Consider the following 15925-nt stretch of genomic DNA (forward strand, 5'->3'; position numbering starts at 1 on the left):
TAATCCTTCTTTAGATACTACAAGAAATCATTATAATTAATAGCAAGTATTTGCTGTTACACAGTTGATATAAATAATGTTAATTTCAAAATAAACACAGAAGGGTACAGTTTAGCGACAGCCTAGGAAGAAATTACTTTACAGCCTAGAGATCTTGAGTGCAGTATACTATGCATCAGAAAGGAACATGAAAAATACACAGGAAAGTGAAATTAATTGTTGGTAGCAATACTACAACAGCTTCCGAAAAACACCAATGAACATAAAATGCTACAATGGGTAAACTCTTTCAGACGTATAGGGGTGAAACTAGATTACTTACATGAAGAAGTCATATTTCCATCCTCGTCGAAGACAACGAGCTCAAACAATGACCTGTTCCTTCCTTTGAATGTGAAGGAAGGTGTGTCTACCTACTCCTACTGCTTCCAGTTCGTTTCACACAGTACTAGGGGTAGATACCCCTCTTTTTGTTGTTGTTGTATGTAACCGTTACGTTATGGAAAATGGCGTTTACTACGTTGTTTCAATGGGGTTAACATAGTATCAAGAGAGATGATAGTAATTGTATTGATGAAGTGAATATTTTTAATTACCACATTGTCTTTGATATAATCTGTAGGTACTTTAAGTCGTGTTCAGTACGTGTAGTACAGTATATGCTGATCTTCTGCACGCTTCCACCATATTCTTACTCCCATCTTTCTTAAATACTCCTGTTCATCAGCCAGGTGTCTTTTTCGATGTCTTCCTTTCCATCTTCTTCCACCTGGATTTTCATTGTAGATTCTCTTGAGAGACCTATCATCTGGCATTCTCTCTATATGTCGCAATCACCTTAATCTATTACTTTTTATTTCAGATACAATATTTGGCTGTCCATAGAACTCTTCCAGTTCTCTGTTTCCCCTTATTCTCTACTGTTCACCTTCATTCACTCCACCAAAATTCTTTCTCACTATGTTTTTCTGCCATGTGTCCAACAGTTCTTGAACTGCTTTGGTCATAGTCCATGTTTGAGAAACATAAGTTAGCGCTGGTTTGTATTTGTATTAATTTGTACTAATGAACACAATCCTGGGTAGAAATTCAGTAAGATTTATATTACTTTTATAGCATTAAAAGGATGTGATATGTTGGAAATCTTAAGTGGAATGCCTTGTGGAGGAGCGATGTGTTCACTGCGACAGTTAAGAACCCACCCGTCATCCCTCAGAAGTAATTTTGCTTTTATAACCTAATAGAAGTTATCACGCGCCATAGTCCATCGCCTAACTACGTACCAGCATTTCCATTGGGTGAGACACTATGGGATATGACGTCACTCCTAGCAATGAAGTAAGTGAATTCCGTTACCAACCCGCGCACAAGAAATACACAAGGATACTAGAGGCCTAGGGCCGCTTTGCGGCTTCTAACCTGGGGGCTTACACCCCCAGACCCCTTTCGCTTGATCCAGACCAATGGTCTAACCAATCCAGACCAATGGCTTTGTCACTAACCTACTGTAACAAGATTCATAAATAAAAGTAGCGCCGCTGCACTAGGACTTGTTCTTTATATGAACAGTTGGCAGCTCTCTCCACTGCACGATCAAGTCTTTCGCGAGAAGCGAGCGAGAGAGAAACAAATCACAGTGCAATCGCACGTGGATGCGTGGCGCTGGAAAATGTAAGCTGTTCTGAACTTTTGCCCAATCGTGCTTAGAAAATAACTCTCTGTACATTTCCTCTAAATTGCACTTGCACCGAGCTCGATAGCTGCAGTCGTTTAAGTGCGGCCAGTATCCAGTATTCGGGAGATAGTACGTTCGAACCCCACTATCGGCAGCCCTGAAAATGGTTTTCCGTGGTTTCCCATTTTCACACCAGGCAAATGCTGGGGCTGTACCTTAATTAAGGCCACGGCCGCTTCCTTCCCACTCCTAGGCCTTTCCTGTCCCATCGTCGCCATAAGACCTATCTGTGTCGGTGCGACGTAAAGCAACTAGCAAAAAAATTTGCACTTGCACTCCTTCTTTTATAACTAGAACTGTCACTTGCACAACCCTTGCTGCCTTTCTTCACTATTCATACACGTATAAGAATTCTTTTACTGATATCGGTTCCAGACTTCGGAATTTCTTACCAGTCAGTACCAGAAACTGTGATTCATTATCTAAATTCAAAAGAAATGGTCAAACTCACATGTTAAAAACAAGCTACTAACGTATGCATTGTACAGCTGAGCGTGTGGATGTCCAACGATTTGGAGTGTTTTCTTGTATATGTGAACATAGTTGTGTGATATGAGTAATTATTGCGAGTTTATTAGGGCAATTTGGTATTCGTATTGATTAATGCACAATACACTATTTAAATTCCTTTATGCGAGTTTTAAAGAGTGCGGTGTCTACTGCACCATTATCCTAAGGAGTCACGCTTTGAAGCTTTTCCATCACATTTTTCACGCCAGGATCTATTTGCATATAGGCATAGGCTTCAGCGACTAGGAATTCGGTTTTCGGAATGACCTTGGAACTGGAGAGGCTCTATTCTGCACTCAACTTTTAGTGTAGCACTGCTCTTCAAACACCTTTTCTTATTCATTAACTTTAAAAAGGCGTTTGACAAAGACCGCCATGAGAAGATTATCGAAGTCCTGAAAACAGTCGGCATTGACCAGAAGGACCTGCGTTCTACAGGCGATCTCTTGGTAACAGAAAATATAAGTAAGAGTCGCAGATTCCACGAAAGAAGAGGTCAAAATAAAGAGGGGAGTGTGACAAGGGTACATATTGTCAACTTTGGTCCTCATTTGTTACTCCAAGCAATTCTTCCGTGTCACAGCACTCGATGACAATGAAGACGGCATCAGCCCAACCGAGTGCTTATCAACAACATTCGATATACGAATGGCACAGTCCTTGGGATCACGGTTTGATGGCGTGTGAGTATTTCGGGTTGAGGCTGAATGTCAAAAGACGGAATACCTGATCGTGACCAAGCAGCTGGTTGCAGATCAAGGCATCTCGGTGGCTGGGAGACTTCTCCAGAGAGCTGTTAAAGTGACTTACTTTGGGTCATCGGTCATTGGGACCACACCGTGGAAGTTATGTGCCACACTGAGAATGCGAGAACCACATTCTTTAAGCTACAGTCAGTCGGCAATTAACATGACCTCAACCTGGACCATAGAGAACGTCTTCTCCTCCGTTGCTAATCTGTACAGTCCTTCTATACGTAGCAGAATCACGAACACTGATAGAAGCTCCTTTGAAAATTGAGGCATTCGAGAAGTGGTGCATCGCCGTTGCCTGATTGATGAATGTGACCCAAACATGCGTTTGTTTTCCAGGCTTCCGTGGTACACATTATTTCATTTTGGCTGAAAATAGTCACAAAATCGTAACTCTCATTGGAAGTATATAAATGCGGGAAACACGGTAAAGATTTTAATCCCATACTACGTAGTATTTTCTTTTCTCAGGTTGTGCTTCATGTTCACTTTGACAACGAAGTTCGTTCCTTTCAGCCATCTGCGATAATTAGACGGTGTGTTTAGCGCTGTGGTCTTTCTTATATGTGACTGACAGTACTTCGAAGTACCATACGAAAACTGGGTACTTCGGATTGTACGATTTTAACAAGTGTTATTTTGTGTTCACGTTGAAGCGTATTGAATCTTGAAAAACCCTTAAAATACATATTTGTCATTTCGTCAAATTTTGGGGCTCAAAAGTGTTAAAACAGATGGCAATTGTTGGGATAAATATGCGAGTAATTCTTCATTCTCCTCCCAAATTTTCTTAACCCATTCGCTTAAGCTACTTTTTCTTTTCTCTAGCCAGATGTACAGTATGTGGCTCTGTTATTCGTACAGGCTTCAATTTCTTATCAATTCTCATATATTTACATTAGCGGTTGAAAAACTGAGTTAAAACGTACATTGCGGGTAAAAAAAAGGTTTGCCAATGATAATTCGTTTGTCAAAACCATACTTATTTACGTACAGATTTTATATGAATGTGCCGGCATCGACAAATGGGTGTACCAGTTGAATCCGTACACATGAAGATGATAATGCGCACCATTTTTTGGTGATGCACGGGAAAGTCTCAGTGACGACATACGACTGGTCAAGTGCATTAGTCTTCTTCCTAGTGTACCTGTGGTGGGCATAGGTAGGAGTGCAGAGTTAAGAACGAAACTGAAAAACACTACACTTAAACTGGCAATTAATGATTGGGCAACAGGTCAACAGAACACATTCTACGGTGCAATATGTGGTTGATAAATGTAAATACCAAGGCACTATTAAGAACACGCCAAGCAAACCCAGGATAAAGTGTTTAGCTGAAAGGGAAGAGCAGTTTGTTGTTCGGCTGATAAAGTCAGATTACAAATTAAAGGCGCCAGTATTGAGGCAACTCACGGAGGAGCGAACTGGAAAGAAGATCAACTCCACCATCGGTCGGATCCTCTATCGGCATGGGTACCATGGAGGAATCCCTTGCAAAAGGCCATACGTAAGTAGAAGAAGCAGACGGCTTACACGGACATTCGCTAAGGAGCATATAAGTAAGGAGAACAAATTCTGGAATGATGTTATCTGGTCTGATGAGACAAACATAAACCTTTTCGGGTCAGATGGCATCAACAGATTATGGAGAAAAATTGGTACGGACAGTGATGTGGCAAATACACTCCCAACTGTGAAATACGGTGCTGGGTCTGTAATGCTTTGGAGCTGTATGTCAGCCAGAGGTGTGGGGAACATACATTTCATTCACGGAATAATGAACAATGCAATCCTATGTAATGCTATAATGCAATCCTGAGGGCAAACTTGAAGCAGAATTACGAAAAAATGGGGATGCCACCTGTTTATATGTTCCAGCATGACAGTGACCCAAAACACACTGCTGACATTAATAAGACATGGTTGATCTGGAACATTCCTAAGCAGCTTAGAACACGTTCCTAGTCTCCTGATTTAAATCCCATCGAACACCTTTGGGCTACGTTGAAGAGGAATATCCGTAGGCAACGTGTGCGTACGAAGGAGGAACTTAAAAGGGTGATTCTTCAGGAATGGTAGAAAATCAGCCTGGGCATGTGCAAGAAATTAGTGTATTCTGCGGTGACGATGCCAGGCAGATTTAAAGGCAAGGTGGCATTCCACTAGATACTAACATGTTTCAGGAACTCTTTATTTTGCGTTTACTTCAAATGTTCAATTTGCTTGAACGAATAGGAAAGATACAAGATTATGGGCGCGATTTTCTTTATTAGAAGCTTTATGTTTAGTAAACATGGCTATAAACAGATATAGTAGATATATGTTTTCTGATGGCTTTGTTGAATATATGTTCAGTGAATAAAATCCTTTCCAGTTCATTATTTTATGGCAGGGCGTTGAGGTACTAACGCAAGCAGCCCGTACGAATAGAATAGGTACATACTGCATTTGACTACGGAACTTCGATTTTCTTGCGACTCCTAGAATTCGTCAAACTTCATCCAAAATATCTGTCTGCTCCAGATGACTTTTGGACTGATCCTAATTACTTCCAAGTTTTCTAGTTTATTCAATGCATTTTGTAATCCTTTGTAGTTTAGTGATGTTATTGAATTTCTTTGTCAATCTACGAGGGCTTATCAAGTAAGACAAAGGCTGATTATTTTCACTGGTGTTTGTCACTTTTCTTCAGTTTTCTCATGGTCCTTTTGAAGTACTTCCATTTTTCTTGAATATACTGATGATAATATTTCTGCCAGTCCTCGATCACTTGCCACAGGCCATTCTTTCTCAGGTCCTGAGAATAGGGTCATGTTTCAGAGGTCTCAAATCGAATAACCTGGAGCTCTGCCTTTAGTGGCGAGTCACCGAGTCTAAGTTTGAGGCTATAAGGTGGAGGTAGTACATGGATTATGTATAGTTTACTAAAGAAATATATTAATTCCTTCACGTTTTGTGATCTCGAGGTATCATTGTGAAGTCTCACCCATCACATTGAAGTTGCGGTCGTCACTTCCTCAGTGTCGCCAATACTGACGTGTTCTATGCTCCAGTCCTATGTTATTTTCTTTAATTTTTCCCTCCCCATCTTCTATCGTTCACCCATTTAACGATATTATTATTATTATTATTATTATTATTATTATTATTATTATTATTATTATTATTATTTTGCAATTTGCTTTACGTCGCACCGACACAGATAGGTCTTATGGCGACAATGGGATAGGAAAGGCTTAGGATTGGGAAGGAAGTGGCCGTAGCCTTAATTAAGGTACAGCCCCAGCATTTGCCTAGTGTGAAAATGGGAAACCGCGGAAAACCATCTTTAGGGCTGTCGACAGTGGGGTTCGAAACCACTATTCCCCGGATGCAAGCTCAGAGCTGCGCACCCCTAACCACACGGCCAACTCCCGGTATTATTATTATTATTATTATTATTATTATTATTATTATTATTATTATTATTATTATTATTATTATTATTATTATTATTATTTCTAATAATTCAATCTGTTATGGAACTCAAAGGAACGCACGTCAAGTACTCATCATTGTGTCAGAATTGATGGGATGTGAGTTCATGAAAACGATGCTTTGAATGTTTGACGTTTTTCCAATGATTTGATCACCGTCAGCAAATTCTAATAGTCAATAGTTCGGACCAATAATGTCTACAGTACTATTATTTAAAAAAAGCTTCAAATTGTGCCTCAATTAGAATGGTCCTGAAACTTGACTTCTACAGTTCCTAGAACAAAATTAAGAAAAAAAAATCTTCAGGGAATTCTGGTGAAAGAGGTTTGGTAATTAAGCCGTTTATATTACTTGGATACCATATTTACAGTACAAAATTATGTCCAGATCCACGGCTAAATGGTCAGCGTGCTGGCCTTTGATTCAGATGGCCCCAGGTTCGAATCCCACCCGGAGAGTTTTAAACCTTAAATGGTTAATACCCTTGACGCGCGGACTGGGTGTTTGTCCTGTCCCGAACATCCCTGCAACTCACACACTACACATAACAATATCCTCCACCACAATAACACGCAGTCACCTACACAAGGCAGATGCTGCTCACCCTCATCGGAGGGTCTGCCTTAAAAGGGCTGTACACGGCTAGAAATACCTGCACGAAATTATAATTATAATACAAAATTATGTTTACTGATGGTTAGTGAATGGCTGAAGCGCGATTAATCCTGCCTATTAGATAATGGAGATTTTTTCAATTGTTTAAATGAACGGTTTTGTGTAAACAATTATCTCAACGTGATAATGCGTACTATTGTTGCCATGACTAATCTCAGTGATGAATGATAAGATTAGAAGAAATGGAAAACTTATAACATAACACACAATCCAATCCTATTCCATGATCTTATCGTATTCTTTGGACTTGAGTAACCAGTTTCATCTATGACCCACGTGAATTGTGATAACGTCAGGTATAAGAAGGAAACGTTGTTAGATAGCTGCATACTTTCCCAGGATGAAACTACAGTGTCTTTTTGTTTGTCTGGCAGGCGTTGCCCTTGCAGCCCCTCGGTCATCAACCCTTAAATGGTGGCAGACAGGAGTGTTGTACCAGATCTACCCCAGGTCTTTCAAGGATAGTGATGGAGATGGTGTTGGAGATCTTCGAGGTAAATTTGAGAGAGTAATTTACAGAGGTGTGAAAACTATTAGACTCAGTATTATATTTTCTCCGTTTCCGTGATCGCATTACTTATTACTGCCTGGCCATAAAAGTGAACTGCATTGGGGCTCTTTTATATTTTACTTGTATTTTAAAATTAAATTTTAGAACACAAGTTATATTTAATTTAAATTAAATCTAATAATTTTATAGCGAATTCAGACTCATGTTTAGGATTTTTAATTCCTCTTTTGAGTGTAATAGGAGTTGTGTGATACTTTGGTGTACTTGAACGCTGATATGAATCACTGTACTTTGTACGACTCACAATCCGAAATTCTTGGAAACTGATGTTCTAGAACTGTCAACAGGCCAAATAGATAATAATAATAATAATAATAATAATAATAATAATAATAATAATAATAATAATAATAATAATAATAATAATAATAATCGTATGGCCTCAGCTACCGTGTGCAGACATTTCGATTTGACGCCACCTGGCTGTCTGCTCGTCAATTTCCACGTTCCGTTTTACTCTAGGCCCACTAGATGGCAGACAGAGTAAACCGGATCTCTCTTGGGCGTCTGTGGATGAGATTTAATTAATTTTGTCGGGTAAACACCAAACGTATCACCAGAGATATTTTACATGCCGACATCGTACGACATGGAGTGTCGAGAGGACATTTTTTTCGCCCTTCAAAAATCCGACTACCTCTGCCGGGTTTGAACCCGCTATCTTGGGATCCGAAAACCGACACTCTACCACGGATCCACAGAGGCCAAATAGAAAGATATAACCTCGACGTAATATTTTGAAAAAGATGAATATTACAGTATTTCACAATTTTTGTCAGTGGGATTAGCATTTGGCTGAATGACAGGGAGTCCCATCGTACAAATTAGGAGGAAAAGTGAAGGCAGAAACTAAAACTAAGGCGGTATTATTTTTATCTTCTCTTTTGAGTCTAATAATTTTCACACTTCCGTATTTTCCACGCATTTATTAGTAGAAAACAAGGTGCTCAAATGCGCCTGTCTCGTATCGATGGGTTTACCGACACATAACTCCTGAGGGACACAATTTCGGCACCTTGGCGTCTGTAAAATTCATCAATGTAGTTACTGTGACGTAAAATTATTATTATTATTATTATTATTATTATTATTATTATTATTATTATTATTATTATTATTATTATTATTGCACCCGCCTATGTGGCGGTCAGTGCCAAGTTATCCCGGTAGCTCTTGATTTCTTCTCAGGGTATTCCAATTTCCGCTCATAAAATCTGTGATTTTATATTATTAATTATTTTACGTGGTTCCGGATGAGAATCAATCCGCTGGGACACGCGTCACGGGAGTACCTACACGCACAAGTAAGAACCTGTAGCCGATAACTTCAAAAGAATCTCTTTCCTTTTTGTGGAACTAATCAATTGCTTATATCTACAAAACTTATTAACTAACTTACAAACTAGCCGTTACCCAAACAGGAATTAAGACACAGTCACTTACTAAAAGAAAAATATAAGATTATTTATTGAATAAATAATGTTCAATGTAATATAAAGTGAAATCTGGGTAATATTATCTGAGTAATATTTAAGAATAAAGGATTAGAGTCAGCGCTGGCTCAAATAAAATAAAATAATTAAGGCTTAAAATATTTACATTCTTTCTTATTTCATGTTCAAATTCTTATTAATATTTACTTCAATATTCGTAGCCATGTTCCGAAAAGTAATTCATTTTCTCCAATTATATTCAAGAGATCACTGAGCAATCACGGTATCAATAAAAATACTCGTTGTGAATACTGACACGCTAATTATTTAAATTATTCACACAACATTTAAGTCATCTCGCTGAGATAAAATGAAAGGTTTGCTAACTTGAAACGTAATAAAATTAAATGGAAAAAAAAAAGTCAGATTGTAAATGTAAATCTGCTCATATCTTCACGTAAGTATTTCCTAAAGAAACTCTTGCGTGAATATTAAGTCGTAAAAGTGCTCTCCAACTTTTCCATTCATAAATCTTAATCATGCATAAATCTGAACTCTGATTATTTGGTCACATATCTCGAGTACGCACAAATAACAACTTACGGGCTAAGACAATACCTCCCTAAAGCCTACGACATATGGCTCCTAACTAACCATTATCATATTCTTCATATTTAAAATATTTCAATTGAGATCATTACTGCATGAAAAGAAATAAACATCTATCTAACTATTCAAGTAGTTTCCAATCCACACACTCCTCTATCAACGGCTCAATGTGCTTTAGCAATCTGCTCTTAGTCAATATCTCATATGTATACGAGCTACTCAACTCGTATGGACAGTATAGAATGAAATTATTACGTATTATACTGTAACGTCACCGCACCAAAAAAATATCAGATGTATACTAAGTCATGAGCCTAGTGAACCGTATATTAAAGTACTCTCATATACACGGTACCTGCCATTTACCAATATCAGATAAAAACAACTGTCACGAAACACAATTCTACCATAATACATGTCAATCTTACCTTAAAATAGTCATCTGCGCGATGTTCACACTTTGACATATTCTTTCCAATATGGCACAGAAACTCACCTCGTAATTCTAACACAACGTTTCCTCGTCGAATAGCAATTCTTACTCTTTCCGTAGAATATAAACAAACCTCTATACTTCAACTATTCATCAATATACTCAAATAAATAATCACATTTCAACGTCATTCCAACATACATTAACATAACACCGGCATACATATTGCCGTATGCATATAGCCAATTACACCCAAAACTATATGCCAAACATTCTAGAATTGCCTTGTAAAATTCGCATTTAATAACCTTTATCTTAAAAACTGCAGTTCGAGTTCCTTTCTATGAAGAAAGGAATACGTAACTTGACAATATTCATCTGTATCGCGCAGGTAATTCGTGACGTAATCTATGTACAGGTAAGCGAGATTAATCGAAATTTCACTAGTTAAATAGACTCATTGCTACTAGGTCTTCACAAGTGACACTTTTTTCTTTTATCCAAGCTAGTTTCTACTGTATGTATGCAAGTGTGGTAGCCTGTATATGTCATAATAGAATTCTAAATCTACACATCCATCTTATCTTGTAGCCTTAAATATCTCACACTTCACTTTATATTTCACACACGTTCTTAATTAATTCATAAATATCACCAAATATTCAGCACATGCCGAGTTAGATTGAGGGTGCAGATTACAAGAAACTACTCTACTAAAGAAATGTGTGGACTTAGCTCGTCAGTTGCTACGTTTGGTCTGGTTGTTGCTCCATTCCTCGGTTGTAGTTAGACCCCCCGATCGGATCTGGATTTCTGGTTGGATAGGATGTTCCTGGTCATCAGCTGGTCACATGGCTCGCCGGTCCACTCCTCATCGTCCGGTCTTTTGGTTGGCTGGTGCTCATCCTCATCACCATATCCACTGGTTGGCCGGTCCAATCATCATCAGCTGGTCCTCTGGCTCGACGGTGCATATCGCCAGTTCAGTCCATCATGTAGATTTAGCAGACAGTCATCATTTCGAATCTGCAGACAACGAAGAAAATTCCTTTTGCGGAGCAATCAGTCATGATATATTCCATATTTCTATTACTTAATGTAAACGACGAAGTTTTCTTCAGTTGGAATAATTTCTCCGTAAATAGATATTGAGTTTACTACCACAGCGGTAACTATCTTCACGTATGAAATTATCAGTTCTGCAATATGGTGAGTCCCTTTTTCTTCAATCGTAGAGTGGCAGCTCGCGAATCCAAGTCAGACGTATCTCACCACAAATTATTTATTTATATAATTATTGTCTCTTTTCTTAGCATACGCCGGTGAATTAATTTATCGTATGTTATCGCCGATTGTAAATAGTTAATATCCTCCTCAGTAGTTTAGGAAATTCTTCAGTAATGAAGCTTCGCTCGTATTTGCGTCTTACTTCTGCAATTTTTAAAGTATATTCTTAAACAATCCTTCCGCTGCTATGTTTTTTTAAACAATTCAAAATGAGCCTCTACTGTTCTGCAGTGTCTTCCAAATCAGTCCGTTCCGTGACGTGCCTAGCCTCCTATATGCTGTATTAATAAGAAGTTCATTGCCTTAGTAGATCGCATGGGCCATACCTTCCTACGCCGCCATTTTGTAGATGGTCTACGAGATGCGAACGGGCACATTATTATTATTATTATTATTATTATTATTATTATTATTATTATTATTATTATTATTATTATTATTATTATTATTATATAGGATTCACTCCATCATCGTCCAAGGAAGAACCATTTTTATTTATTTATTTATTTATTTATTTATTTATTTATTTATTTATTTATTTATTTATTTATTTATTTATTTATTTATTTATTTATTTATTTATTTATTTGTTAACTAATAGGGTGTAAATATGTAACAACATTACGATAAAGTTAACCACTCACTATCCGCTTAAGTCATGGACCTTTATTGGATATTAGATACTAGTAAGAAACACTCTGGAAAAAATAAAAACACTATTCTTTATTGTAGATGATATAGGCTTTTGGGCTTATGCCGTATCAATAAAATAGGGTGAAATTCTTTACGTTTCGCATGGAATTCTGCTCTGCATCATCAGAAGAAAATCTATACTGTCCACGAGTACCCCATTGGGATCTCCGGGTGGGGACTACACGAGAGGGGACGATACAGGAAGATGGATACTGACATTCTGCGAGTCGGAGCGTGGAATGTTATAATTTTTAATCGTTGTGGTAGATTAGAGAATCGGAAAAGGGAGATAGATAGACTAAAGTTAGATGTAGTTGGTATAAGTGAAATACGTTGGCAGGAAGAACGGGATTTTTGGTCAGGCGACTACCGAATTATCAACACAAAATCAAACATGGGAAATGCAGGAGTTGGTTTAATAATGAGTAAGAAAATAGGGCAGCGGGTAAGCTACTACGACCAGCATAGTGAAAGAATTATTGTCGTCAAGATAGACACCAAACCAATGCCCACCACAATAGTGCAGGTCTACATGCCTACCAACTCAGCGAATGATAAGGAAATCGAAAGAACATATGAAGAGATAGAAGATTTAATACAATATGTAAAAGGTGACAAGAATCTAATTGTAATGGGAGACTGGAATGCAGTGGTAGGCCAAGGAAGAGAAGGTAATACAGTAGGAGAATTCGGATTCAAATCAAATCAAAATCTCTTTATTTGCAAATGAAGTGTCTACCTCGGTGGCAAATGGTACACTAAAATACATTATTGTCAAGCACTAAATTTTACATTAACAAGAGACAAAGAAAATTTTCCTAGAATACAATATTATACAATTTACGCTAGTAATTTGTTCTATTAAACACATACATCATCCTTAATAAATTTATATTGTTTACAAAATTCTACTTATAATATCTTACAAACATAGTCAACTCATATACAGTATGTGAAATTACTTCTAATAATAATATACAAGAACCTCCGTGGCTCAGACGGCAGCGCGTCGGCCTCTCACCGCTGGATACCGTGGTTCAAATCCCGGTCGCTCCATGTGAGATTTGTGCTGGACAAAGCGGAGGCGGGACAGGTTTTTCTCCGGGTACTCCGGTTTTCCCTGTCATCTTTCATTCCAGCAACACTCTCCATTCTCATTTCATAGCATCTATCATTCGTTAATAAATCACTTTGGGAGTGGCGACCCCATCGTACAAATAGCCTATATCTGCTTCATTCATTCCATCCCTGACCCGGTCAATGACTGGAAAACAGGTTGTAGGTTTTCATTTTCAATAATATACAACTGGTATAAGATTAAAATTAACATTGAATTTATTTACATATTTATATTTTACCCATTTTGGAACATAAGTAGCATAACGACCTGCTGCGTCTTAACCAGAGCCCCTTTTGCTACCACTTTTCAGAGTTCCTGAAGGGCCTTCACAGCTACCGTAGCGGTCCCAGGGTCCTCGAAGTCCCCACTGTACTTCACCCCTACAGGCAGTCCCCTACTTGGGCTGTCCAAACTCCATAGACCATGGGACAAAGGAACGAAAGAGGAAGTCGGCTGGTGGAATTCTGTACTGATCATAATTTAGTCCTTGTCAATACTTGGTTCAAACACCACAAACGACGGCTTTATACTTGAACGAGACCTGGAGACACTGGAAGGTATCAAATAGACTTCATTATGATTAGGCAGAGATTCAGAAACCAGGTGTTGGATTGCAAAACTTCCCCAGGATCAGACGTGGGCTCTGACCGCAACCTGTTGGTCATGAAATGCCAACTGAAGCTGAAGAAATTGAAGAAAGGATAAAATGCAAAATGATGGGATCTAGACAATTTGAAGGAAAAGAGTGTGAGGGATTGTTTCAAGGAACATGTTGCAAAAGGACTAAATGAAAAGGCTGAAGGAAACACAATAGAGGAAGAGTGAATAGTTATGAATAATGAAGTCAGTAGAGGTGCTGAACAAATGTTAGGAAGGAAGAAAAGATCAACTAAGAATCAGTGGAAAACTCAGGAGATACTAGACCTGATTGATGAACGACGAAAATACAAGAATGCTAGAAATGAAGAGGGCAGAAAAGAATACAGGCGATTAGAGAATCAAGTGGATAGAAAGCGCAAGGTAAGTAAGGAAGACTGGCTGAGGGAGAAGTGAAAGGATGTCGAATGTTGTATGGCCCTACGAAAGGTAGATGCTGCATACCGGAAAATCAAGGAAACCTTTGGAGAAAGGAAATCTAGATGCGTTAATATTAAGAGCTCAGATAGAAAGCCACTTCTAGAGAAAGAAGACAAAGCAGAAAGATGGCAGGAACATATCCAACAGTTGTATCAAGGTGAAGATGTTGATAATTTGATTCTGGAACAAGAAGAGGCTGTTGATACTGATGAAATGGGAGACCCAATTTTGAGGCCAGAGTATGACAGAGCTATGTGCGACCTAAATAGGAACAAGACACCTGGAATTGTGACATTCCCTCTGAATTACTGACTGCCTTAGGAGAAGCCAGCATCGCAAGGTTATTCCATTTAGTGTGTTAGATGTATGAAATAGGAGAAGTCCCATCCGATTTCAGGCAGAATGTTGTTATACCTATTCCGAAGAAGGCCGGTGCTGACAGGTGTGAAATCTATCGCACCATTAGTTTAGTACCTCATGCCTGCAAAAAATTAACACGTATTGTTTACAGTAGAATGGAAAAACAAGTTCTACCTGAATTGGGAGAGGATCTATTTGGCTTCAGAATAAATGTAGGAACACGTGAAGCAATCCTGACTTTACGTCTGATTTTAGAGGATCGAATCAAGAAGAACAAGCCCACGCACATGGCATTCGTAGATCTAGAAAGGCATTCGATAATGTTGATTGGACCAAGCTATTTATGAGTCTGAAGGTGATTGGGATCAGATACCGAGAACGAAGAATTATCTACAATCTGTATATAAATCAGTCTGCAATCATAAGAATCGAGGGCTTTGAAGAAAAAGCAGCAATCCAGAAAGGAGTGAGGCAAGGCTGCAGTTTGCCCCTCCCCCTCCCCTCCTCCTTTTCAATGTTTACATATAACAAGCGGTAAAGGAAATCAAAGAGGAATTTGGAAAGGGAATCACAATCCAAGGAGAGGAAATCAAAACCTTGAGATTTGCCGATGATATTGTTATTTTATCTTAGACTGCAGAAGATCTCGAGAAGCTGCTGAATGATATGGACGAAGTTTCGGGTAAGAAGTACAAGATGAAAATAAATAAGTCCAAACCAAAAGTAATGGAGTGCAGTCGAACGAAGGCAGGTGATGCAGGAAATATTAAATTCGGAAATGAAGTCTTAATGGAAGTATATGAATATTGTTACTTGGATAGTAAAATAACTAACGATGGCAGAAATAAGGAGGACTTAAAATACAGATTAGCACAAGCAAGGGAAAGCTTTCTGAAGAGAAAATTTGCTCAATTCAAACATTGATATGGGAAATAGAAAGATGTTTTTGAAGACTTTCGTGTAGAGCGTGGAATTGTATGGAAGTGAAACATGGACGATAACTAGTTCAGAAAGAAAGAGAATAGAAGCTTTTGAAATGTTGCGTTACAGAAGAATGCTGAAGGTGAGATGGATAGATCGAATCACAAATGAAGAGATACTGAATCGAATTGGCGAATTGGCGAGAGGAGATCGATTTGGCTAAATTTGAAGAGAAGAATAGATAGAATGATAGGACACATCTTTAGACA

At 38.3% G+C, this 15925-nt stretch overlaps 1 protein-coding gene across 1 annotated transcript in view; it reads left to right on the forward strand.

The window, feature by feature from the left end:
* Window positions 1-7472: 7472 nt before the first annotated feature.
* The window catches only part of LOC136863468 (maltase A1), a 57597-nt gene continuing 49144 nt past the window's right edge, over window positions 7473-15925 (forward strand). Inside the window, exon 1 of the mRNA XM_067139874.2 lies at window positions 7473-7646. Within this exon, the coding sequence (XP_066995975.2) occupies window positions 7493-7646 (154 nt within the window). The 5' untranslated portion in view covers window positions 7473-7492. The remainder of the gene's footprint in view (window positions 7647-15925) is intronic.

The sequence above is a fragment of the Anabrus simplex genome, chromosome 1 (genome assembly GCF_040414725.1).
Source record: "Anabrus simplex isolate iqAnaSimp1 chromosome 1, ASM4041472v1, whole genome shotgun sequence".
NCBI lineage: Eukaryota > Metazoa > Arthropoda > Insecta > Orthoptera > Tettigoniidae > Anabrus > Anabrus simplex.